The sequence below is a fragment of the Tachyglossus aculeatus genome, chromosome 22 (genome assembly GCF_015852505.1).
Source record: "Tachyglossus aculeatus isolate mTacAcu1 chromosome 22, mTacAcu1.pri, whole genome shotgun sequence".
In the NCBI taxonomy this organism is placed as follows: Eukaryota; Metazoa; Chordata; class Mammalia; order Monotremata; family Tachyglossidae; genus Tachyglossus; species Tachyglossus aculeatus.
The window spans coordinates 39266212-39292953 of NC_052087.1; the positions used below are offsets into that span (position 1 = coordinate 39266212).

General features: G+C 50.1%; 1 protein-coding gene across 1 annotated transcript; it reads left to right on the forward strand.

Annotated features, from left to right (window-relative positions):
• On the forward strand, positions 1-24892 carry STIP1 (stress induced phosphoprotein 1). The gene is made up of 14 exons (XM_038765008.1): positions 1-75; positions 11383-11592; positions 12536-12677; positions 13267-13408; positions 14348-14516; positions 16469-16595; positions 16690-16792; positions 17093-17213; positions 17898-17994; positions 18152-18276; positions 20270-20306; positions 22016-22119; positions 22294-22466; positions 24377-24892. The coding sequence occupies exons 1-14, from the start codon at positions 67-69 to the stop codon at positions 24447-24449; spliced, it is 1632 nt and encodes a 543-aa protein (XP_038620936.1). The 5' UTR covers positions 1-66; the 3' UTR covers positions 24450-24892.
• Positions 24893-26742: the final 1850 nt, after the last annotated feature.

Genomic DNA, 26742 nt, shown 5'->3' on the forward strand with positions numbered 1-26742 from the left:
TTCCAGAAGGCGGCGCGTGCGGCGGTGGGGGAGCGAGGAGCGGTTCAACGGGTCCAGGCCGGGAGCATGGAGCAGGTGAGGGCTGGGGGGGGGGAAAATGGCGGGAAAGGAGCCGGGTGACGTCATGGGGGGGAAGTAAGGGGCGGCCAGGAGGGAGCCGAGGGCGGCGGGGGGCGAAGGCCTGAGGTAAATTGGGGGCGGTGGGGCCCGAGGGGCCCAATGGCGGCCCGCCTCGGGAGGGCTGCGGCCTAACCGGAAATGGCCAACCCTTCCCCTCCTCGGGGGGCAGAACCGCGGGGCAGGCCGGGAGCGGCATTGTGGCCCAACGGGCCTCACAAAGACCCTGCCTCCCTTTGGTTGGCCGTCCCCCCCCCTTGTAATAATGATAATAATAATAAATAGCTTACCATGTGCAAAGCACTGTTCTGAGCGCTGGGGAGGTTACAAGGCGATCAGGTGAGGGAGGGAGCTCACGGTCTTCATCCCCGTTTTACAGATGAGGGAACTGAGGCACAGAGAAGTGACGTGCCCAGAGTCACCCAGCTGGCAATTGGCGGAGCCGAGATTCGAACCCATGACTTCTGACTCCAAAGCCCGGGCTCTTTCCACCGAGCCACGCTGCTTCTCTCTAGTTGTGGGCAGAAGCGCAGGGCAGGCCATGAGCGACATTGTGGCTCAACAGGCCTGACAAAGCCCCTGCCTCCGTTTTTTGTTGGCCGTCTCCCCCCTTGTAATAATAATAATAATAATAATAAATAGCTTACTATGTGCAAAGCACTGTTCTGAGCGCTGGGGAGGTTGCAAGGCGATCAGGTTGTCCCACGGGGGGCTCACAGTCTTCATCCCCGTTTTACAGGTGAGGGAACTGAGGCCCAGAGAAGTGACTTGCCCATAGTCACCCACTTGGCAGTTGGCGGAGTCGGGATTCGAACCCATGACTTCTGACTCCAAAGCCCGGGCTCTTTCCACTGAGCCGCACTGCTTCTCTCTAGTTGTGGGCAGAAGCGCAGGGCAGGCCAGTAGCGACATTGTGTCTCAACAGGCCTGACAAAGCCCCTGCCTCCGTTTGGTTGGCTGTCTCCCCCTTCTAATTGTAATAATAAAGCGCTTACCATGTGCAAAGCACTGTTCTAAGCGCTGGGGAGGTTACAAGGCGATCAGGTTGTCCTCACGAGGGAGCTCAGAGTCTTCATCCCCATTTTACAGATGAGGGAACTGAGGCACAGAGAAGTGACATGCCCAGAGTCACCCAGCTGGCAATTGGCGGAGCCGAGATTCGAACCCATGACTTCTGACTCCAAAGCCCGGGCTCTTTCCACCGAGCCACGCTGCTTCTCTCTAGTTGTGGGCAGAAGCGCAGGGCAGGCCGGGAGCGACATTGTGGCTCAACAGGCCTGACAAAACCCCTGCCTCCGTTTTTTGTTGGCCGTCTCCCCCCCTTGTAATAATAATGATAATAATAAATAGCTTACCATGTGCAAAGCACTGTTCTGAGCGCTGGGGAGGTTGCAAGGCGATCAGGTTGTCCCACGGGGGGCTCACAGTCTTCATCCCCGTTTTACAGATGAGGGAACTGAGGCACAGAGAAGTGACTTGCCCAAAGTCACCCAGCTGGTAATTGGCAGAGTCGAGATTCGAACCCATGACTTCTGACTCCAAAGCCCGGGCTCTTTCCACTGAGCCGCACTACTTCTCTCTAGTTGTGGGCAGAAGCGCAGGGCAGGCCAGGAGCGACATTGTGTCTCAACAGGCCTGACAAAGCCCCTGCCTCCGTTTGGTTGGCTGTCTCCCCCTTCTAATTGTAATAATAAAGTGCTTACCATGTGCAAAGCACTGTTCTAAGCGCTGGGGAGGTTACAAGGCGATCAGGTTGTCCTCACGAGGGAGCTCACAGTCTTCATCCCCATTTTACAGATGAGGGAACTGAGGCACAGAGAAGTGACTTGCCCAAAGTCACCCAGCTGACAATTGGCGGAGCCGGGATTCGAACCCATGACCTCTGACTCCAGAGCCCGGGCTCTTTCCACCGAGCCACGCTGCTTCTCTCTAGTTGTGAGCAGAAGCGCAGGGCAGGCCGGGGGCGACATTGTGGCTCAACAGGCCTGACAAAGCCCCTGCCTCCGTTTGGTTGGCTGTCTCCCCCTTCTAATTGTAATAATAAAGCGCTTACCATGTGCAAAGCACTGTTCTAAGCGCTGGGGAGGTTACAAGGCGATCTGGTTGTCCCACGAGGGAACTCACGGTCCTCATCCCCATTTTACAGATGAGGTAAAAGAGGCACAAAGAAGCCTGCTGTTGAGTAGGGACCGGCCCTACATGTTGCCAACTTGTACTTCTCAAGCGCTTAGTACACTATTCTGCACACAGTAAGTGCACGATAGATACAATTGAATGAATGTAAGCGACTTGCCCAAAGTCACCCAGCTGACAATTGGCGGAGCCGGGATTCGAACCCATGACCTCTGACTCCAAAGCCCGGGCTCTTTCCACTGAGCCACGCTGCTTCTCTCTAGTTGTGGGCAGAACCTCAGGGCAGGCCGGGAGCAACATTGTGTCTGAAAAGGCCTGACAAAGCCCCTGCCTCAGCTTTGTTGGCTGTCTCCCCCTTCTAATAATAATAATAAAGCGCTTACCATGTGCAAAGCACTGTTCTAAGCACTGGGGAGGTTACAAGGTGATCAGGTTGTCCCATGAGGGAGCTCACAGTCTTCATCCCCATTTTACAGATGAGGGAACTGAGGCACAAAGAAACCTGCTGTTGAGTAGGGACCGGCCCTATATGTTGCCAACTTGTACTTCTCAAGCGCTTAGTACAGTGTTCTGCACACAGTAAGCGCTCAATAAATACAATTGAATGAATGAAAGGGACTTGCCCAAAGTCACCCAGCTGACAATTGGCAGAGCAGGGATTCGAACCCATGACCTCTGACTCCAAAGCCCGGGCTCTTTCCACGGAACCACGCTGCTTCTCTCTATCAATCAATCAATTGTATTTATTGAGCGCTTACTATGTGCAGAGCACTGTACTAAGCGCTTAGTACAGTGCTTAGTTGTGGGCAGAAGCGCAGGGCAGGCCGGGAGCGACATTGTGGCTCAACCGGCCTGACAAAGCCCCTGCCTCCGTTTTTTGTTGTCTGTCTCCCCCCTTGTAATAATAATAATAAATAGCTTACCATGTGCAAAGCTCTGTTCTGAGCGCTGGGGAGGTTACAAGGCGATCAGGTTGTCCCATGAGGGAGCTCACAGTCTTCACCCCCGTTTTACAGATGAGGTAACCGAGGCACAGAGAAGTGAGTTGCCCAAAGTCACCCAGCTGACAATTGGCAGAGCTGGAATTCGAACCCATGACCTCTGACTCCGAAGCCCGGGCTCTTTCCACCGAGCCACGCTGCTTCTAGACTGTGAGCCCGCTGTTGGGTAGGGACCGTCTCTACATGTTGCCGACTTGTACTTCCCAAGCGCTTAGTCTAGTGCTCTGCACACAGTAAGCGCTCAATAAATACGATTGAATGAATGAAAAGGGGGGGGCTCACAGCCTCAAAGGGGTAACAAGGGTTTAACCCCCCCTTTACAGTTACCCCATTTGTTACCCCATGAGAAGCAGCGTGGCTCAGTGGAAAGAGCACAGCCTTTGGAGTCAGGGGTCATGGGTTCAAATTCCGGCTCCGCCAATCGCCAGCTCTGTGACTTTGGGCAAGTCTCTTCATTTCTCTGGGCCTCAGTTAACTCAACTGGAAAATGGGGATTAAAATTGTGAGCTCCCTGCAAGACAACCTGATCACCTTGTAACCTCCCCAGCGCTTAGAACAGTGCTTTGCACATAGTAAGTGCTTAATAAATGCCATCATTATTATAACTATTATCTGTCACCCCATCTGTAAAATGGGGATGAAGACTGGGAGCCCCATGTGAGACAACTTGATCACTTGTATCCCCCTAGCGCTTAACAAATTCCATCATTATTATTATTTACAGGTGAGGAAACTGAGGCCCAGGGAAATAATAATAATAATGGTATTCATTAAGTGATTACTGTGTGCCAAACACTGTTCTAAGCGCTGCGGGGGTGGATACAAGGTGATGAGGTTGTCCCCTGTGGGGCTCACAGTCTTCATCCCCATTTTATAGATGAGGGAACTGAGGCCCAGTGAAATGACTTGCCCAAAGTCACACAGCTGGAAAGTGGTGGGGCAGGATTAGAACCCATGACCTCTGACTCCCAACCTTGGCTCTTTCTGCTAAACCACACTGTTTCCCCGGGGGAAGCAGCCTGGTCTGGGAGTCGGTGGACTTGGGTTCTAGAGGCAGTGTGGCTCAGTGGAGAGAGCCCAGGCTGGGGCGTCAGAGGTCATGGGTTCTAATCCTGCCTCCACCACTTGTCAGCTGGGTGACTTTGGGCAAGTCACTTAACCTCTCTGTGCTTCAGTTCCCTCATAATAATAATAATAATGGCATTTATTAAGCACTATGTGCAGAGCACTGTTCTAAGCGCTGGAGAGGTTACAAGATGATCAGGTTGTCCCATGGGGGCGGGGGGGGCTCACAGTCTTCATCCCCATTTTACAGATGAGGGAACTGAGGCCCAGAGAAGTTAAGTGACTTGCCCAAAGTCACACAGCTAACTGACGGAGCCGGGATTTGAACCCATGACCTCTGACTCCAAAGCCCGTGCTCTTTCCTACTGAGCCACGCTGCTTCTCATCTGGGGATTAAGACTGTGAGCCCCATGTGGGACAACCTTGATTACCTTGTATCCCCACCAAGCCTTAGAACAGTGCTTTGCACATAGTAAGCGCTTAACAAATGCCAACGTTATTATTATTATTACTATTATTGGCTAGAGCCCGGGCTTGGGAGTCAGAAGTCATGGGTTCTAATCCAGGCTCTGCCACTTTCATTCAATCGTATTTATTGAGTGCTTACTGTGTGCAGAGCACTGTACTAAGCGCTTGGAAAGTAAATAAATATGATAAATAAATAAATAAGCTCAATAAATACAATTGATTGATTGAAGTCCAAGTTGGCAACATATAGAGACGGTCCCTACCCAACAGTGGGCTCACAGTCTAGAAGGTCACTTGTCAGCTGTGTGACTTTGGGCAAGTCACTTCACTTCTCTGGGCCTCCATTCCCTCATCTGTAAAATGGGGTTGAAGACTGTGAGCCCCATGTGGGACAACCTGATTACCTTGTATCTCCCCCAGTGCTTAGAACAGTGTTTGGCACATAGTAAGCATTTAACAAATACCATCACTGTTATGGCTCAGTGGAAAGAACCCGGGCTTTGGAGTCAGAGGTCATGGGTTCAAATCCCTGCTCTGCCCATTGTCAGCTGGGTGACTTTGGGCAAGTCACTTCACTTCTCTGGGCCTCAGTTCCCTCATCTGGAAAATGGGATTAAGACTGTGACTCCCCCGTGGGACAACCTGATCACCTTGTAACCTCCCCAGCGCTTAGAACAGTGCTTTGCATATAGTAAGTGCTTAATAAATGCCATCATTATTATTATTATTATTATTCCTATGCCTCAGTTCCCTCATCTGTCAAATGGGGATTAAGCCATTATTATTCTAACCCTGGTTCCCACCGCTACCTCGTGTGGGACCTCGGGCCTGTCGCTTGACATCTCTGAGCCTCAGGAACCTCATCCGCAAAATGGGGGTTCGATAATAATGATGAAGATAGTATTAAGCGCTTACTATGTGATTCCCTTCTCCCTTAACTTCTCTGTGCCTCAGTTACCTCTTCTATAAAATGGGGATTAAGACTGTGAGCCCCCCATGGGACAACCTGATCACCTTGTAACCTCCCCAGCGCCTAGAACAGTGCTTTGCACATAGTAAGCGCTTAATAAATACCATCATTATTATTATGTGCCAAGCACTGTTCTAAGCACTGGGGTAGATACAAGGTGATCAGGTTGTCCCATGGGGGACTCACAGCCTTCATCCCCATTTTACAGATGAGGGAACTGAGGCCCAGAGAAGTGAAGTGACTTGCCCGAAGTCACACAGCTGATCAGTGGCAGAGCAGGGATTAGAACTCACCACCTCTGACTCCCAAGCCCGGCTCTTCCCACCAAGCCACGCTGCTTTAGCTATTTTTTTTTAATATATAACAAGGTCCCCGGGCTCGCCCTCAACTTCTCCCTCCCAGTTCATCTCTCAGGCCTCAGTTTCCTCCCCTGCACCGACTTTCCCCACTTTCCTCAGAGCTCAGCTCCTTCCCCCGGCTTAGCGCACTGCTTGGCACATAGTAAGTGCCTAACAAATACCAAAATTATAATTATTACTAAGAGGCCTCACAGACAAAGAGAGGTTGAGGCAAATAGTGGGGGATTTAGCTTTGAAGGAATTTGAGGTTCCAGCATATTTGGGCTGAAGGGCAACCCCAAAAAACAGTAGCCAAGGGAAACATGGGAACTTCTTACATCTCCCTGAAGTGCTAATAATTGTGGGGTTTAAGTGCTTACTATGTGCTGAGCGCTGTGCCAGGTGCTGGGGTGGAGGCACGAAGATCAGCTTGGACACAGCGTCCGTCCCACAGTGGGGTTGTACCTTAACCACAATACTTATCATAGTGTTGAGCCCACTGTTGGGTAGGGACTGTCTCTATATGTTGCCAACTTGTACTTCCCAAGCGCTTAGTACAGTGCTCTGCACACAGTAAGCACTCAATAAATACGATTGATTGATTAACAAATACCACAGTTACCATTTTACCATCAGATCGGGCATGGCCCTCAACCTATATGGGGTTCCGTTGGAGGCGGGGGAGAGCAGATGCTTAGTCCCTATTTTACAGATGAGGAATCTAGAGTACAGAGAAATAATAATTGTGGTATTTTTTAAGCGCTCACTATGTGCCAGGCACTGGGGTAGATACAGGTAGTCAGGTTGGACACAGTCCCTGTCCCACATGGGGCTCTGTCTCTGTCCCCCATTTTATAGATGAGGTAACTGAGACCCAGAGAAGTGAAGTGACTTGCCAGAGGTCACACAATCCCCAGCCCGTGACTCTTTCCACTGGGCCATGCTGCTTCCCCAGTGACGGACGGGCCCATGGTCCACACTGCAGAGGGGAAGCCGGGGTAATTATAACAATGGCATTTATTAAGTGTTTACTATGTGCCAAGCACTGTTGTAAGCACTGGGGAGGTTACAAGGTGATCAGGTTGTCCCACAGGGGGCTCACATTAATCCCCATTTTACAGATGAGGGAACTGAGGCCCAGAGACTTGCCCAAAGTCACACAGCTGACAATCTGTCTCCCCTTTCTAGACTGTGAGCCCGTTGTTGGATAGGGACCGTCTCTATATGTTGCCGACTTGTACTTCCCAAGCGCTTAGTACAGTGCTCTGCACACAGTAAGCGCTCAATAAATACGATTGAATGAATGAATTGGCGGAGTCGGAATTTGATCCCATAACCTCTGACTCCAAAGCCCGTGCTCTTTCCGCTGAGCCATACTGCTTCTCTGGTAATAATAATAATAGTAATAATAATTAAGGTATTTGTTAAACGCTATGTACCAAGCACTGTTCTAAACACCGGGGTACAGGTAATACTGATACAGGGTAATCAGTTTGTCCCACGTGGGGCTCATACTTTTAGTCCCCTTTTTACAGATTCATTCATTCAATCATATTTATTGAGCGCTTACTGTGTGCAGATGAGGTAACTGAAGCACAGAGATGTGAAGTGACTTTCTCAAGGTCACACAGCAGACAAGCGACAGCCTGACCCCCGTCCCAGGCTCTTTCCACTAGATGACTTTCTCTCTGGGGTCAGGGATCACCGGGCAGGTAAATTATCTTTCTCTAAGGCAGAGGGGGACAGCAAAATCCCCCAGAAGAAGCCCCAAATCATTGTTTTTCAGAGCCCTTGGGTAGTGGAGAAATTGTTTCAGAGTGTCAGAGAGGAGGGCTGCAGTTCGCCAGCCACTGCGCCACGGTAACTAAACTGTAAACTTTTTTGCGTCCGTGGTCTCTCCCCTCCCTCCGTCCCCCTCAGCCATTAAGATTTATAATGGACGTGAAGATACTGAGTTCCTCCTAAGAGTGCTTTGGTGCCGTTGTGGTTGTGCCTGCAAGATGAATCATGGGCGTGATTTTTTTTATGCGGGAGTGTGGTACAGGGTGGGAATTAAGCAATGAAAAATGCCTGAGGGACTCTAACCTGAACCCTATTTCCCAAAGTGTGGTCCAAGGGGAGACTTACACTGGCCCTCTGTGACTAAAGAGATTTCTTCAGACCCCAGATGTTTCATTGGCAGGGCCAACGGAGAAAAAGGAGACTATGGAAGTGTTTGGAAGTAGGAGTATGAAGTCACTAAAGACCCGGAGATATGGTGTGGCTTTGGGGGCTTGAGCTGTAAGGGGACCTTCGTGGGTTCAGTGACTGAAAAAGTGTTTGTGAAGTTCAGATACCAAGGACATCCTTCACAAAATGTAGAGATGACTTCATTGGACTGCAGCATTTGGTGGAAATTTTTGGGGGGTGGTGATGCTTTGCGGTTCTATAGCCCTTCTGTGTCTCTGAATGCCTTATAAATAAAAACTTGCCTCCAGTTTTCCACCCTTCCTCCATTTCACAAGCCTATTCCCAAAGAGAGACGAATCCCCGTTCTTCTGATTTAGTATGGAATCAGAAAGATAATATGTGGGAGAAGGTGAGTGAATTAAACCAAAGGTATGAGGAAAGCTATGAACAGAACTTGGGAGCTCTACTCTTGTTCCCTCAGTGACTTTATCAAGCATCAGCTCGACCAAAACAGTCAGCTGAGAGGGCCTGAAACACTCCCTTTGGCATAAATAGGTCGCATTCATGCAAAAAAGTGTTTTTCCTACCTGAATGTATCACAGACTTACCTCTGCTATCTTCTGGGCCTCGTTTGAACTGTTTGCAATGACTGCTCCCTGCCCCATAAGGTCCCTGGATCCCACAGGCAACCCAGAACTTGTTGTTTCCTTTTAGAAATGAAGCAGATAGAGGGGGGAAAAAACTTTAACTTGACTCTGTAGCACAAAGATATATGGCACTGGGACCCTGTTCTGAAAGTACCCCATATTCTGTGCTTTTTTATGGCATTTGTTAAGCACTTCCTCTGTGCCAGGCACCGTACTAAACCCCGGGGTTAGGTACAAGGTAATCAGGTCGGACATGATCCATGTCCCACATGGGGCTCACAGTCTTAAGCCCCATTTTATAGAAGAGGAAACTGAGGCACAGAGAAGTGACTTCATCATCATCATCATCATCAATCGTATTTATTGAGCGCTTACTGTGTGCAGAGCACACAAGTACTAAGCACTTGGGAACTACAAGTTGGCAACATATAGAGACAGTCCCTACCCAACAGTGGGCTCACAGTCTAAAAGGGGGAAGACAGAGAACAAAACCAAACATACTAACAAAATAAAATAGAATAGATATGTACAAGTAAAATAAATAGAGTGATAAATATGTACAAACATATATACAGGCCCATGGTCACGTGTCAGGCAGGTGGTGGAGCTAGGATTAGAACCCAGGCACGTGCTCTACCCATTAAAGCACGCTGCTTCTCAACTGAGAGATGACAGAAGGAGCAGGTGTTCCCTCTGGAAAATAAAATGTCCCTTCTGGAAAGGGCTGCCAAGGTCGTTGGGTGAAAGAAAATCGACAACCTTCCCAGGCCTCGAAGAGCATCTTTGTCACACTGAGCCAGGGCAGAGTGCGTGGCATCTCTCTCAAACTGCTTTCTTCAACTTTATTCCTGCTCCCGAATGACTACTTGACTAGCAATCATTCCCCCTTAGCTACAAATCTCTGTTTTTAGCAAACATCTCAATCTGGTGTCACCAGGAGCAAAGTATTCTCCGTGATTCCCCTTGAGTGATTTTTTTCTGAGTGGGAAGCTCAGTTTCCCATGCCCAGTTCTGCCCTCTGATGCTGTTTCCTCCTCGCCCTATTTTATGACTCAGTTGAGGCTAATTCCTAATCTCCATCCCAGACCTTAAGTCTCATTTGACCTAAGATAGTGCTGGTTTATACTTCCCAATTACTCTCTGCACACAGTAAGAGCTCAATAAATACAACTGAATGAATGAATAGGGAGCTGCCCTGTCCATTCTAGGAATGATATAAATGAGGAGCAGCGTGGCTTAGCTGAAAGAACCCAGGCTTGGGAGTCAGAGGTTGTGGGTTCTAATCTCCGCTCCGCCGCTCGTCAGCTGTGTGACTTTGGGCAAGTCACTTAACTTCTCTGGGCCTCTGTGACCTCATCTGGAAAATGGGGATTAAGACTGGGAGCCCCATGTGGGACAACCTGATTACCTTGTTCCCTTCTGGAAAGGGCTGCCAAGGTAGTTGGGTGAAAGAAAATCGACATACACCCCAGTGCTTAGAACAGTGCTTGGCACATAGTAAGCGCTTAACAAACACCATCATTATTATCGTTATTATTATTGTTCTAGCTCTTGGTGCTAGAAGGGCAAGAGTCATTTTTTCCCATCAAGCTTGCCTTGGCTGTGACCATGCCCATTTCCTGCTTGTTGATACAAATCAAGGTGTTCTCCGTGACTCACCCCCACCTCTGCGGAGGTGGGAGGGGGGAATGGGAGACTCCTTCAATTTACAAGAAAGTGAATCTGCACATCGTCCAGACCTCTTCCTCTAGAAGAAAAAAAAAAGGGTGGGAGGTAGGGTCCCTGAATTAATTGGACCCTAGCACAGCACAGGTAAAATTGCCTTTTTCTAGTGGAACCAGTATTGGGAATCATTTAGCAAATCCCAGAGCGGCTCCTCCTCCCCTGGCCTATCCCCTCACTAAGGAATCTGGAAGGGCCAGTCATATCTCCCCAATCTAGCTTAACTTCTCTGGGCCTCAATTACCTCATCTGTAAAATAGGGATTAAGACTGTGAGCCCCACGTGGGACAACCTGATTACCCTGCCTCTGCCCCAGCGCTTAGAATAATAATAATTATTATTATTCCATGGGTTTGAGGCGGGGAAAGTGCTGATGACTTACATCATCTGCGGGTTCTGTAAAGCCAGGGCATGGGCGAGGTGGTTTAGGGAGATGAATGTGCCCTTTTCCCATTCATTCATCGAATGGTATTTATTGAGTGCTTACTGTGTGCAGGGTACTGTACTAAGCATTTGGGAGAGTACAGTATAACAATGAACAGACACATTCCCTGCCCACAACAAGCTTACAGTCTAGAGGGGGAGGCAGACATTCATATAAATAAATTATAGCTATTAGCATAAGTGCTGTGGGGCAGGGTGGGGGGGGATGAATAAAGGGAGCAAGTCAGGGCGGCACAGAAGGGTGTGGGAGAAGAGGAAGAGGGGGCTTAGTCAGGGTAGGCCTTCATGTTGTCTTCTGTGTCCTCCAGGTAAATGAACTGAAAGAGAAGGGCAACAAAGCCCTGAGCGCTGGTAACATTGAAGATGCAGTGAAATTTTACTCGGAAGCCATCAAGCTAGATCCCAAGAACCACGTGCTGTTCAGCAACCGTTCCGCAGCCTACGCCAAGAAAGGAGACTACCAGAAGGCTTACGAGGATGGCTGCAAGACCGTCGACTTGAAGCCCGACTGGGGAAAAGTAAGCTTAGAGGGAAGCCGGGTTGGGGGGCGTCTAGCACTACTGGCTTCAGCCGGAAGCCCTGGTTCTAAGTCTTCTCTGGCCAAAGGCCTCAGTGAACTTTGAGTAATAATAATAATAACGATGGCATTTATTAAGCACTTACTATGTGCAGAGCACTGTTCTAAGTGCTGGGGTGGTTACAGGGTGATCAGGTTATCCCACAGGGGGCTCCCATTAATCCCCAATTAACAGATGAAGTCACTGAGGCACAGAGAAGTGAAGTGACTTGCCCAAAATCACACAGTTGACAATTGGCGGAGTTGGGATTTGAACCCATAACCTCTGACTCCAAAGCCCGGGCTCTTTCCACGGAGCCACGCTGCTGCTCTAAGAATGGATGTTTTCTTTCTCCTCTGTCTTTTTTTTGTAATTATATTTTTTTAAGCAGTTACTATATGCCAGGCACTGTACTAAGTGCTGGGGTAGATATAAGGTAATCAGGTTGGGCACCATCCAGCCCACATGGGGCTCACAGTCCCTGTCCTAAGTGGGGCTCACAGTCTTAATCCCCATTTTGCAGATGAGCTAACTGAGGCTTAGTGAATTGACTTGCCGAAGGTCACGCAGCAGATAGGTGGCATAGCCAGGATTAGAACTCAGGTCCTTTTGACTCTGGGACCTGTGCTCTATCCACTAGGCCATGATGCTTCTCTGGTCTGACGCTGAGCCCCAGACAGACGGCCGGAGCTCATTTAGCACGTTATTCGCCCTGTTCTGCAATACCCACTCTAGCTGGGTCTTCCCCCTGCCACTGCATCATCGTTCCCCTGGGCATCTTGGCAAATGGGCCGTAACCCGCTTGAATATTTCCCCAAGGAGAGCTGGGACCTGAATCCGGGGTGTCCCCTCACGTATTCCCCCCCCTTCAAATTGACTCTTGTGTTCTCGTTGCCAATTTTAGGGTTACTCCCGGAAGGCAGCCGCTCTCGAATTCCTAAACCGGTTTGAAGAGGCTAAGCGGACCTATGAGGAGGGCCTGAAGCATGAAGCAAACAACCCCCAACTCAAAGAGGGGTTGCAGAGCATGGAAGCCCGACTGACAGGTAGGGAGGGGCTTGCAGTGCTTTTTTTCCTGTTCTCTCCCTCTATCAGGGCCCATCAGTATGGCCCTGCCGCCTAGGAGACCACTCAAAGCTTGTGAGCTATTACTCTGGTCTTCCTCACCAGTCTCTTTGGTCTCCACTTGAGCAGAGGCGGCACACTTTCTGAGTCACGGGGCTCCGGGGGCATTTACGATGGGAGAGGAGTGTATGCTGAGGCGTCATGCAAAGTCCCAGAGCGGCTCGTCTTCCTCAGTCTATCCTTCTACCTAGGATCGCTGGGAAGAGGGGTATTGCCAAAAACGGGCCACAGCCTCCATTTTGAAGCCGGGACTTGTCCCATCCACTTCCCCTGCTGCCTCCTCTCAAAATATCAACCTGATTAGCTTGTATCTACCCCAGTGCTTAGAACAGTGCATGGCCCGTAGTAAGCGCTTTACAAGTACCATAAATATCATTATCATCAAGCGGTGCAAAACTTTTGTCAGCGTGGCACCTTGCCTTAGCTTCGGCAGACGGCGGGGGGGAGCGTGACCTGTCCGAATGCTTGCCCCACCTGATAAAGTGACGGCTTGTGCTTGTTTCCGGGCAGAGAGGAAGTACATGAATCCTTTCAGCACACCCAACTTGTACCAAAAGCTGGAGAGCGACCCTAGGACCCGGGCCCTGCTGAGCGACCCCAGCTACAAGGAGTTGATTGAGCAGCTCCGCAACAAACCCTCCGACCTGGGCGTGTAAGTGGAATCGGGGCCTCCATCCTTTCCCTGGGAGGGGCGTCTCCGTCCCGGGGCCAAGGGATGGAAAGAAAGAGGATCCAGTGTCCTTTTTTCTTGGTCTTTTAGTCAAGTTTTTCCAGCGACAATTCCCCCTCTTCCGCCCGCGCCTCTCCTGGGTAGAGGAGGACAATCCCACATGTGGATAGGATACGATTGAACAGTTCACTTTGTGTCCCTTTCCTGGGAGATCTGGGCAGCTGTGTCCTGTAGTAGGTCCAGCTGATCTCAGAGGGTCTAGAAAAGGACCTGTGGATTTCCCTGCTCCTTCGGTGGTGAGTTGGAATCGGGGGGACCTCTTAGAGGAGCCCCAACTCCATCTGCCCTACACCCACTGAGACTAAATAAAATTTCCTGTCGCCCCAAGAAACACTCTGAGCTGTAGGTAGTTTTGAGAGTATCTCCAGTATTCCCTATCTCTCTGTACTCTCCACTTTGTAGTTTGTCAGTTGACTCACCCAGCCCCGAGCCCTTTCTCCGCGCTATTCTCCCAGCCGGGACCTCCCTTTTCCACTGAACCATCAAACTCCAGACCTCAGCCATTCCTTCCTGTCTTCAAAATCCTCTCTGAGAATCCCATCTGGTCCAGCAAGTCTTCCCCAATCCCCAGCACCCCCTGAATTGTATGGTCCCAGCAGCCATCCCAATAACCGCTTGTGTATTCAGTTGTATATGTAACCGTTTATTCCGATATTTCATCCTGACCAATTCGTTCACCTCTCCCGTTCGATCCCCGTTCTTCCTACTGCTCCTACTATCAGTAAATGTGCCCGTGTCCCTCGTCGGACTGTAAACTTCTGTTAGGCAGGGGCCGGGTTGTGAATTTTTTTGGCGTATCATTCCCAAGCCCATAGTCCTGGGCCACGTGCTCAGTAAATCTCATTACTACTAATAATCCAGAAAGCTGCAGGACCCCCGGGTCATGACAACGCTGAGCGTCCTCCTGGGAGTGGATCTCGGCAGCATGGATGAAGAGGAAGAGGTTGCGAGCCCTCCGCCGCCACCGCCGCCCAAAAAGGAGACCAAACCAGAGCCCATGGAGGAAGATCTCCCAGAGAACAAGAAACAGGTACGTTTCTCGCTCTCACGCCCCTCCCCTGGACCAAATAATCACATTTTTATGAATTCAAGTAAAATGGCAGGAGAACTCCCTTTTGTCTGAGTGAAAGGCTTAGAACAGGGCTTTGCACATAGTAAGCGCTTAACAAATGCCATCGTTATTGTTCGGCAACACTATTTCTAGATGCCCGTATTCAATTCTCAGGGGCAACTTCCCACTTCCATCACCTTTCCCCCCCTCATCCCATGGCTGTAGTGCTCCACCCGCTAGCCAGGGGTAACGGCCTTGACATCAAATTTTATAAACCAGTTACCTGAATCATACCTATATGGTTTGAAGGTCTGAGGAAGCATGAGTAGAGTATGGTTGAGTCAGGTGAAATATTTTTTTCTGCCTTACATAGGGTTCTGAAGTAACTGAAAAAGTGGAGGTTTTTTTGGTTTGTAGTTTTTTGGGGTTTTTTTGGTTTGTAGTTTTAAAACACACTTCGGAGGATTACAGTAGGCTTCTCGTTGCATCGTTCTGGGCATCCTTCCCTTCCCACTCCTTACAGCCGCTCCTCTTTTCTGTGCCGGTCAGTAGGGCAGTGGGTCATTTCTGTTCCAGTGTTTGGCTCGGTGACAGAAAAGTCTGGGAGAAACCTGCTTCCTTTCAGGGCTGAAGCAATGGACTTCACCTCATTGTGAGTCTAACACCTGTGCTCAGCCAGGGCAGGCCACGGTTATGCTCGTGGTTCCTCTCTGGCCCTACCTCTGATACCCTTCCCAAGAGAAAGGCAGAAGGTTTTCGCCCCACGTTCAGAGTTGCGGGCGGGCTTGCCCTGAGCAGAAAGCTTTCAGTTTTAACACTGTCCACTTAGCTACACGGTCTCCCAGCACTCGGCGTGGGCCTGGGTACCTCGTGATTTTTCCTACTGGAAAACAGGAGCCGCCGATTGTCGTTTCCCTGTTCAGCATCCGGCACAGAGGAACGAGCGTGGGCCGTTTCAGGGGGTCTCAAGGCTAGCGATGGGCTCTTAGAGTGGGAGGTGGCGAGCTAATGACTCCTGCCAGGAGCGAAGGACCTTTTCTGCCTCCTCCCCGTCCCCCCCGGCTTATTGTTCCCAAACAGCTGAGATCCTGAGGCTGTGTGGGTGGCCAGCAGCCTTGAGCCAGAAATAAACCTCTGACTTCCCACACCCCCTCCAAAATGAGGCCGGTGGGTTCATAAGAAAAAAGTACCTGGCATTGCTCCTTCCCCTCCCGACTGCCAGCCTGAGGGATCCCCCTGCATTGCAAGAAACCTCCTTTCTGGCAGGGATTCAAGTGGATAGGAGGAGGGGGGGGAGGACTGCAAAAGCAGAATATGATAGTCCCCGGGAGTTTAATTTCCAGCTCCAATGTGTCGCCGCTGACAGAGCGGCGGATGTTTAAGAGACTTTTGTAATAATAATAATAAATAATAATAATAATGATGGCATTTGGTAAGCGCTTACTATGTGCAAAGCACAGTTCTAAGTGCTGGGGGGGGGGGATACAAGCTGATGTGATGTGGAAAACCTGCTGCTTGAGGCTTTCTTCGTCAGCTTCCCTGGTTAGTCCCATTAATGGCCCGTTTTACCCCATTTTCACCTACTACACCCTGAGCTTGATGATGATAATGGTGACATTTGTTAAGCGCCTACTATGTGCAAAGCACTGTTCTAAGCACTGGGGAGGATACGAGGTGATCAGGTTGTCCCACAGGGGGGCTCACAGTCTTAATCCCCATTTTACAGATGGAGGAACTGAGGCACACAGAAGTTAAGTGACTTGCTCAATGTCCCACAAGTGACAAGTGGTGGAGCTGAGATTAGAACCCATGACCACTGACTCCCAAGCCCGTGCTCTTTCCACCGAGCCACGCTGCTTCTCTAATGGCTCAGACGGCTTGCTCACCCTGTCGTCTCTTTCTCCCTCTTCTCCTCCCCCAACTCCCTCTAGGCCCTGAAGGAGAAAGAGTTGGGCAATGATGCCTACAAGAAGAAAGACTTCAGCACCGCCTTGAAACATTACGATCGCGCGAAGGACCTGGACCCCACCAACATGACGTACATCACCAATCAGGCCGGTGAGTGTTAAAGAGAGGCTCGGGGAGCACGCGGAGGGGCCGCGTCGAGGTAAGAGCACCGGCCAACCTGGATTCCTTTTCCTCGCCGGGGCAGCGGTCTGCTTTGAACAGGGCAACTACGACAAGTGCCGAGAATTGTGTGAGAAAGCGATCGAGGTGGGGAGAGAGAACCGAGAGGACTACCGACAGATCGCCAAGTGAGTGTGACTTTCTCGGAGCCCCGGAAGGGAGCCGGGGTGGAGGGTCCTGCGCGTGTTGCCCCCCAAGACCCCAAGGCACATTTACCGGCTTGCGATCTTGGGTCAGATCGGTGCGGTCTCCGGAGGCCGTGTTTGTGCCAAAGTGGCATCCGATTCCCTCAGGATCAGGGAAGTGTGGGATGTAACGTTGCCTTTTCCGAAGAGACCGAACTCGACTTAATCTCTTTTCCTTCCCTGCCCTTGTAAGCACGCACAACCCTTACTGCTAAAATCTCTCCTAAATTTAACCCCTACCAGAGCTTATGCCCGTATCGGCAACTCCTACTTCAAGGAAGAGAAGTACAAGGAAGCCATCCAGTTCTTCAACAAGTCCCTGGCAGAGCATCGGACCCCAGAAGTGCTGAAAAAATGTCAGCAGGTGAGTGGGAAAGGCATGCGGTGGACTGATTCCCTTCTCCCGTAACTTCTCTGTGCCTGTTACCTCTTCTGTAAAATGGGGATTAAGACTGAGACACCCCCGTGGGACAACCTGATCACCTTGTAACCTCCCCAGTGCTTAGAGCAGTGTTTTGCACATAGTAAGCGCTTAATAAATGCCATCATTATTATTATTATCAGTGCTCTGTGAGAGAGGCCTGGGACCATGACAGGAAGCCTCGCTGTGTAATTTTCTTCTGCTTTTTGGCCAGTGACTAATCATTAAGCCTGAAAATGCATAAACAACTTTTTTTTTTCAGTCTGGAGTGCCAAATTCTATTTTCACATTAATAAATAATGTAAAAGAATAGAACTTCTCCTTTCCTCTGGCTTGTTTCCCTTATCAGGCGATGACAAGAAGGGTTTTTCAAACCAAAAAGTTCTGCTCGAACAGGTTATTGTGTTGCCGATAGGCTATCAACCTTCCTTGAGGCCTCTTTATACCAAGTTCAGTGTGCACCTCTCTGTATAGCCCACCCGGCTTTATGGGGTCATTTAATGATGAATGTTATCATATTAGATTTGTAGTTACATGACGAATTATTTAGGAACTCTTGCTCCCGTGCTGAAAAGAGGCCCTGAGAAGGTTTGTCCCAAGCCCCCCGAATGTTTTCTCCCATCTCAGGCTGAGAAGATCCTGAAGGAGCAGGAGAGACTGGCCTACATAAACCCCGACTTGGCTTTGGAGGAAAAGAATAAGGGCAATGAGTGTTTCCAGAAAGGTAACGATCTTCACGGAGGTTGGATGGTTTGGCTGGGGAGGAAGGGCCACCCTGGATTTCCATTTCTTAGGAAAGAGAATCTGATCTTGTGGCGGTTTTTAAAAGCTTGTTTGCTTTTTTTTTCTTTTCCCTTTTTTCCCCCTCGTTCCTTGCTTAGGGGACTATCCCCAGGCCATGAAGCATTACTCGGAAGCCATCAAACGGAACCCACGGGATGCCAAACTATACAGCAACCGAGCTGCCTGCTACACTAAACTCCTTGAGTTTCAGCTAGCACTCAAGGTGAGGGCAGAGCAGATGGGGAGGGGCAGGAGGCAGAGCCATAAATGAGACCCAGCCAGTGGTGACCTCGTGGAAATCAATCAATCAATCGTATTGATTGAGCGCTTACTGTGTGCAGAGCACTGTACTAAGCGATTGGGAAGTACAAGTTGGCAACATAGACAGTCGCTACCCAACAGTGGGCTCACAGTCTAAAAGAGCGCTGGCCGGAGAATTAGAAGACCTGAGTTCTAATTCTGGCTGCTGTAAGGCCTTGGGCGAATCACTTCTCTGAGCTTGGTTTCCTCATTCATTCATTCAGTCGTATTTATTGAGCGCGGACTGTGGGCGGAGCACTGGACTAAGCGCTTGGGAAGTACAAGTCTGCAACATCTAGAGACGGTCCCTACCCAACAACAGGCTCACAGTCTAGAAGGGGAAGACAGACAACAAAACAAAACATGTGGACAGGTGTCAAGTCGTCAGAACAAATAGAAGTAAAGCTAGATGCATATCATTAACAAAATAAATAGAATAGTAAATATGTGCAAGCAAAATCGAGCGCTTGGGAAGTACAAGTTGGCAACATATAGAGATGGTCCCTACCCAACAGTGGGCTCACAGTCTAGAAGGGGGAGACAGACCACAAAATGAAACAAGTAGACAGGTGTCAATACCATCAGAATAAATAGAATCATAGCTATATACACATCATTAATAAAATAGACTAGTAAATATGTACAAATAAAATAGAGTAATAAATCTGTACAAATATATATACAGGTGCTGTGGGGAGGGGAAGGAGGTAGGGTGGAGGGGATGGGGAGGAGGAGAGGAAAGAGGGGGCTCAGTCTGGGAATCTGTAATACCTGAAGAGTCCTCCCTCCCAGACTGCGTTGGGGGACTATGTCTGATGTAATTACCTTGTAGCTTCTCCAGTGCTTAACTTATAATTATAATAGTGGTATTTAAGTGCTTACTGTGTGTCATGCACTATGCACTGTGTCATACTATGTGCTGGGGTGGATGCAGGCCAACCTGGTTGGACACAGTCCCTGTCCTACATGGGGCTCACAGTCTTCATCCCCATTTTACAGATGAGGGTACTGAGGCCCAGAGAAGTGAAGTGATTTGCCCAAGGTCACACAGCAGACATAGCAGGGCCAGGTTTAGAATCCATGACCTTCTGTCTCTCAGGCCTGTGCTCTATCCAGAATGCCATGCTGCAACTAATGATCATTAGACCCCACAGAAAGAAAATGGGGCCGTTCCTTTCTATCCCTGACCTGATCTCCCCGCCCAACCCCCTCCCCCCACTGCTACTGCAGTGAAGGTCATCCCAGTCTTCCTCCTTATTCCTGGTTGTTCCAAAATCCCCGTTCTCCGCATGCATCCTCATGCGGTCCACCGATTTCTGGTCAGGCAAAGAGTCAAGCTTGGAAAGGGTTGGGCGAGTACAAAATATAGTGTGCCGAGTAAAAATCGCGTGCCTGGTACCTCGTTCAACTCCCAGGTCGAGGGGACTTTGGGGCCGGAAGGGCTGGTGTCACTCGGGTGCCAAATCGGTGCCCTAGAGAAGCTGGGGTCTCACCTTCTCCAAGAGACCTTCCCAAACTAAGCCCCCTTTTTCCTCTCCCCTTCCCCACTACCTCCTTCCCCTCGGCACCTGTATATCTGTTTGTACAGATTTATTACTCTATTTGTACATATTTACTATTCAATTTACTTTATTAATGATGTGTATATAGCTATAATTCTATTCTGATGGTATTGACACTTGTCTACTTGTTTCATTTTGTTGTCTCCCCCTTCTAGACTGTGAGCCCGTCGTTGGGTAGGGACCGGCTCTATCTGTTGCCAACTCGTACTTCCCAAGCGCTTAGTACAGTGCTCTGCACACAATAAGCGCTCAATAAATACAGTTGAAAGAATGAATGAGTGACAGTGGGCCTAGGTGAGCGCCTGCCCCGCTCAAGATCTGTTTCTGACCCTTTGTGTTTCTTCAACCCTCTAGGACTGTGAAGAGTGCATCCATCTAGAGCCGACGTTCAGTAAGTATTCTATTACCACTGGCTCCCATTCTCTCTGTGCCCTTCACATGGGGGGCAGATCCCTCCTTGGGACTTCCATCCTCGGTTTCCCCCGTTCCTCCAGGCCCCGGGGTGAAGATGGGAAAATTGTAGGGCCTGGAGCTCTGGTCCCCTCGGGGTTTGAGAAGTCACATTTCAATTATGTCAGCAAGGGGTTGATTTAGGGAGGGAACCTGCATAAGAAGGAAGTCACCCTCTAATCATCAATCCATCAGTGGTATTTATTGAGCGGTCACTGGGAACACATTCCCTCCCTCGACGGGCTTCCAAGAGATCATCATCATCATCAATCGTATTTATTGAGCGCTTACTGTGTGCAGAGCACTATACTAAGCGCTTGGGAAGTACAAATTGGCAACATATAGAGACAGTCCCTACCCAACAGTGGGCTCACAGTCTAAAAGGGGGAGACAGAGTACAAAACCAAACATACTAACAAAATAAATAGAATAGATAGGTACAAGTAAAATAGAGTAATAAATATGTACAAACATATATACAGGTGCTGTGGGGAAGGGAAGGAGTTAAGATGGGGGGGATGGAGAGGGGGAGAGGAAGGAAGGATCTACATCTGCCAAGCTGGCTGAGGCCATTAAGCTTCAAATGATGATGGGAACTTTGATGAAATGTCAAATGACGAAACTCTGAGGAAAGTCAATCAATCAATCAATCAATCGTATTTATTGAGCGCTTACTATGTGCAGAGCACTGTACTAAGCGCTTGGGAAGTACAAATTGGCATCACATAGAGACAGTCCCTACCCAACAGTGGGCTTACAGTCTAAAAGGGGGAGACAGAGAACAGAACCAAACATACCAACAAAATAAAATAAGTAGGATAGAAATGTACAAGTAAAATAAATAAATAAATAAATAGAGTAATAAATATGTACAACCATATATACATATATACAGGTGCTGTGGGGAAGGGAAGGAGGTAAGACGGGGGGATGGAGAGGGGGACGAGGGGGAGAGGAAAGAAGGGGCTCAGTCTGGGAAGGCCTCCTGGAGGAGGTGAGCTCTCAGCAGGGCCTTGAAGGGAGGAAGAGAGCTAGCTTGGCGGAGGGGCAGAGGGAGGGCATTCCGGGCCCGGGGGAGGACGCGGGCCGGGGGTCGACGGCGGGACAGGCGAGAACGAGGCCCGGTGAGGAGATTAGCGGCAGAGGAGCGGAGGGTGCGGGCTGGGCTGGAGAAGGAGAGAAGGGAGGTGAGGTAGGAGGGGGCCAGGTGATGGACAGCCTTGAAGCCCAGGGTGAGGAGTTTCTGCCTGATGCGCAGATTGATCGGTAGCCATTGGAGGTTTTTGAGGAGGGGAGTAATATGTCCAGAGCGTTTCTGGACAAAGATAATCCGGGCAGCAGCATGAAGTATGGATTGAAGTCATGTATGTTGAAGTGATACTAGGATTGTCAAGGGGCGATCTCAAAGCCGACAGCCTCAATGGCACAGAGGGTGGCCTGGAGCACTTGCGTGGACTTGTCTTGGGTAGCTTTTGGTGCCTTTGGAGACAGGACACCGGACAGGATGGACCTTGCTTAGATTTTTCTCTAAACCACCAGGTGGGCTTTAACCATAGCGGTGGTTCCCGAGTTGGGTAAATGGAAGAGTGGTAGAGTAGAGGGGTGAATCAGTAGCATCAGGAAACTTCCCCTCCCTAACTTTCCATACAGTCAAGGGCTACACCCGGAAAGCAGCGGCCCTGGAAGCCATGAAGGACTACACAAAAGCCATGGATGTCTACCAGAAGGCCCTGGACCTGGACTCCAACTGCAAGGTTGGTGACCTTTCTTTTCCTGCTCTTCTTCATACTGCTCGGTGCCTCTCCTTTCCTGGTCCTCTGACCTTTGGGAAAGGGTAAAGAAAATGAGGTGAGTGGCACTGATGTGCGTCCTTGTGTCTTCCCTCTCTTCTCCCCCTCCTCACCCCGCCCTCTCGCCCCCGGATCCAGGAAGCCGCAGATGGTTACCAGCGCTGCGTGTTGTCCCAGTACAATCGGCATGACAACCCGGAGGACGTGAAGCGGCGGGCCATGGCAGACCCTGAAGTGCAGCAGATAATGAGCGATCCTGCCATGCGCCTCATCCTGGAACAGATGCAGAAAGACCCCCAGGCGCTCAGCGAGTGAGTGGCTTTCTGGGGGCCGTAGAAGGGCCTTTTTTGTTTATGGTATTTAGGTGCTAACTATGTGCCGGGCACCGTACTAGGCCCTGGGGTAGATGCAAGCTAATCATGTCGCACACAATCCATGTCCCACACGGGCTTCGCAGTCTGAATCCCCGTTTTACAGATGAGGTAACTGAGGCATAGTGAAGTGACTTGCCCTAGGTCAGACACAGATGTGTGCCCGACACTGTACTAAGCACTGAGGTAGATACAAGCTAATGAGGTTGGGCACAGTCCCGTGTCCCACTCAGAGTTCTGTATATCCCCATTTTGCAGATGAAGTACCTGAGGCATAGTGAAGTGACTTGCCCTAAGTCACACACAGATGCGTGCCCGACACTGTACTAAGCACTGAGGTAGATACAAGCTAATGAGGTTGGGCACAGTCCCGTGTCCCACTCACAGTTCTGCATATCCCCATTTTACAGATGAAGTACCTGAGGCATAGTGAAGTGACTTGCCCTAGGTCACACACAGATGCGTGCCCGACACTGTACTAAGCACTGAGGTAGATACAAGCTAATGAGGTTGGGCACAATCCCGTGTCCCACTCAGAGTTCTGTATATCCCCATTTTGCAGATGAAGTACCTGAGGCATAGTGAAGTGACTTGCCCTAGGTCACACACAGATGCGTGCCCGACACGGTACTAAGCACTGAGGTAGATACAAGCTAATGAGGTTGGGCACAGTCCCGTGTCCCACTCAGAGTTCTGTATATCCCCATTTTACAGATGAAGTACACAGTCCTGTGTCCCACTCAGAGTTCTGTATATCCCCATTTTACAGATGAAGTACCTGAGGCATAGTGAAGTGACTTGCCCTAGGTCATACACCGGACACATGGTAAACACGTGGCGGTGCTGTCACACTGCTTCTCAACGCAGGAAACTGGATGCAGGGTCCTTCCTTCTGCCATTCATTCAAATCCTATTGGGCGCTTAGCGTGTGCAGAGCACTGTACTAAGCGCTTGGAAAGTACAATTTGGCAACAGATAGAGAAGCAGCGTGGCTCAGTAGAAAGAGCCCGGGCTTGGGGGTCAGAGTCACGGGTTTGAATCCCAGCTCCTCCACTTGTCAGCTGTGTGACTTTGGGCGAATCACTAAACTTCTCCGTGCTTCAGTTACCTCATCTGTAAAATGGGGGTTAAGATTGTGAGCCCCAAGTGGGACAACCTGATCACCTTGCATCCCCCCCCAGCGCTTAGAACAGTGCTCTGCACATAGTAAGCGCTTAACAAATGCCATCATTATTATTATTAGAGACAGCCCCTACCCAACAACGGCCTCACAGTGTAGAAGGATAATAATGTTATTAAAGCGCTTACTATGTGCCAAGCGCTGGGGGGGGGGGGGGTGGATAGAAGGTGATCGCGTTGTCCCACGTGGGGCTCACATTCTTAATCCCCATTTTACAGAGGAGGTAACTGAGGCAGGGAGAAGTGAAGCGACTTGCCCAAAGTCACACAGCTGACAAGTGGCGGAGCCGGGATTCGAACCCGTGACCTCTGACTCCCAAGCCCGGGATCTTTCCACTAAGCCACGCTTTCTTCGTGTTACGAAGCCGGGTGGGGAAAGGGCAGGCGCGTGTAGCAGATTCCCTCGGTGAGCCACACGGCCTTGAGGGGGAACATCTGGACTAGTATTAGCCTGGGGGCTACCAACTAGGCGGCGAGCCGAGAGCGGGGGACACGCCACCGTAAGCGCCTGCTCCTCCGCGGCTCGGGGGGCTGCGTTTTGGCCGCCTCTGCCTTAGAACCCCCCCCCCCCCCCCACTGGAGCACCAGGAGGCGGGGAGGCACTTTTGTGATCCGGGCGTGTTCGCGATCTCGGACTATCTGGTAATGGCTGTCTCCGTTCCCCACCCCAGACACCTAAAGAACCCCGTAATAGCTCAGAAGATCCAGAAGCTGATGGACGTGGGCCTGATCGCAATTCGGTGATGACTCGTCCCGGCCCTTCCCTTCCCCTTCCCCTTCGTCCGTGGAAAGAGGAGCTGGGCCCACAGCAGCACGGAGCAGAGACGAGGAGGGGGGGAGAAAGAGAAAACAACGATCTCTATATATTTATACATATATATATATATAATTGTGTGTGTGTATGTGTGTGGGGGGGAGGGGGGAGACACAGAGACTTAATACTAGCGCCCTTTGTACAGTCACCGCACACGACACTCGCATGGTTTCTTCACCGCTGCCCTCTCCATGAATCCGCGGCCCCCCCCACCTCCCTCCGTCGTAGCCGCTCTCCTCCACAGGTGGTTATTTTTTATTTGGGGGCAGTGGACGTGCGGGAGAGGTGCTGTCTTTCCTCTGGTCACGACTCCATCCCCCCATTTTCCCCCCTGTTAACTCTGCGCCCCCACAATAAAAGAAGAACAAGCCAACTGGGCGTGGTGATGGGTTCCTGGGGCCTTGGGGTGGGCGGCTCCGAGCCGGGGTCCCAATGGACACCCACTGACCTTGGTGGTTTGGGTAGGTTCTCGTGCCCTTCGCCTAATCAATCAATCGTATTGATACTTCGCCTAGATACTATACATTAGAGGGTGCCCTCTCCCTTGAGCTGAGACGGTTTGGGGGAGCCCGTTGACGTTCAGTTGGTAATAATAATAATGACGACATCTGTTAAGCGCTTACTATGTGCCAAGCAGCGTGGCTCAGTGGAAAGAGCCCGGGCTTTGGAGTCGGAGGTCAGGGGTTCAAATCCCGGCTCCACCAGTTGCCAGCTGTGTGAGTTTGGGCGAGTCAACTTCCCTGTGCCTCACTTCCCTCATCTGTAAAATGGGGGTGAAGACTGAGCCCCCCCCATGGGACAAACTGATCACCTTGTAACATCCCCAGCGCTTAGTGCTTTGCACACAGTAAGCGCTTAATAAATGCCATTATTATACAAGGTAATCAGGTTGTCCCATGTGGGGCTCACAGTCTTAATCCCCATTGTCCAGATGAGGGGACTGAGGCACAGAGAAGTTGTGACTTGCCCAAAGTCACCCAGCTGATGAGAGACGGAGCCGGGATTAGAACCCATGACCTTTGACTCCCAAGCCCGGGCTCTTTCCGATAGTACGAGTTGCTGCAGTTGGTTTATTTCCCTCTTTCCGCTCCTCACTGTAGGAGACACAGTTTTCCACTGTGTTCTTATCCCGGCTCCGCCACTTCTCTGCTGTGTGACCTTGGACAAGTCTCTTTATTTCTCTGCACCTCAACTGCCTCATCAGTCAATCAATCGTATTTATTGAGCGCTTACTGTGCACAGAGCACTGTACTAAGCGCTTGGGAAGTACAAGCTGGCAACATATAAAATGGGGATCGAGACCTTGAGCCCCACGTGGGACAGGGACTGTGTCCAACCCGATTTGCTTGTACCCACCCCAGTGCTTAGAATAGTGCCTGGCACATAGTAAGCGTTTCAACAAATACTGTAATTATTTATTTTTACTCTCCCAATGCCAGCCCTCCATCAAACTCCGTTCCCTCCCAGAAATATTTGTTTTTGTAGCAAAATGACCCAGGCACTGGAGTGAAAATATGGACTGGAGTGGGAAAAGACAGGAGCCAGGGAAGGCAGCAAGGAGACTGATAAGGTAATCAAGGCAGGGGAGGATAAATGCTTGGATTAACATGGTAGCAGTTTGGGATGAAGAGGAAAAGGGTGGATTTTAACGGTGCTGGGAAGGTCGAACTGACAGGATTTAGTGATGGATAGACTGTGAGCCCACTGTTGGGAAGGGACTGTCTATATGTTGCCAACTTGTACTTCCCAAGCGCTTAGTACAGTGCACTGCACACAGTAAGTGCTCAATAAATACGATTGAATGAATGAATATGTGGGTTGAATGGGAAAGAGGACTCAAGGATAATACCAGCGTGGCTCAGTGGAAAGAGCACGGGCTTTGGAGTCAGAGGTCATGGGTTCGAATCCCGGCTCCACCACAAGTCTGCTGTGTGACCTTGGGCAAGTCACTTATTGAGCCTCAGTTACCTCATCTGAAAAAATGGGGATTAAGACTGTGAGCCCCACGTGGGACAACTTGATCACATTGTATCCCCCCCCCAGCACTTAGAACAGTGCTTTGCACATAGTAAGCGCTTAACAAATGCCAACATTATTATTATTATTACCAAGGTTACAGGCTTGTGAGACAGGAAGGATGGCTGTGCTGTCTACAGTGATGGGAAAGGCTGGGGAAGGACAGGGTTTGGGTGGGAAGATAAGGAGTTCTATTTTAGATGTGTC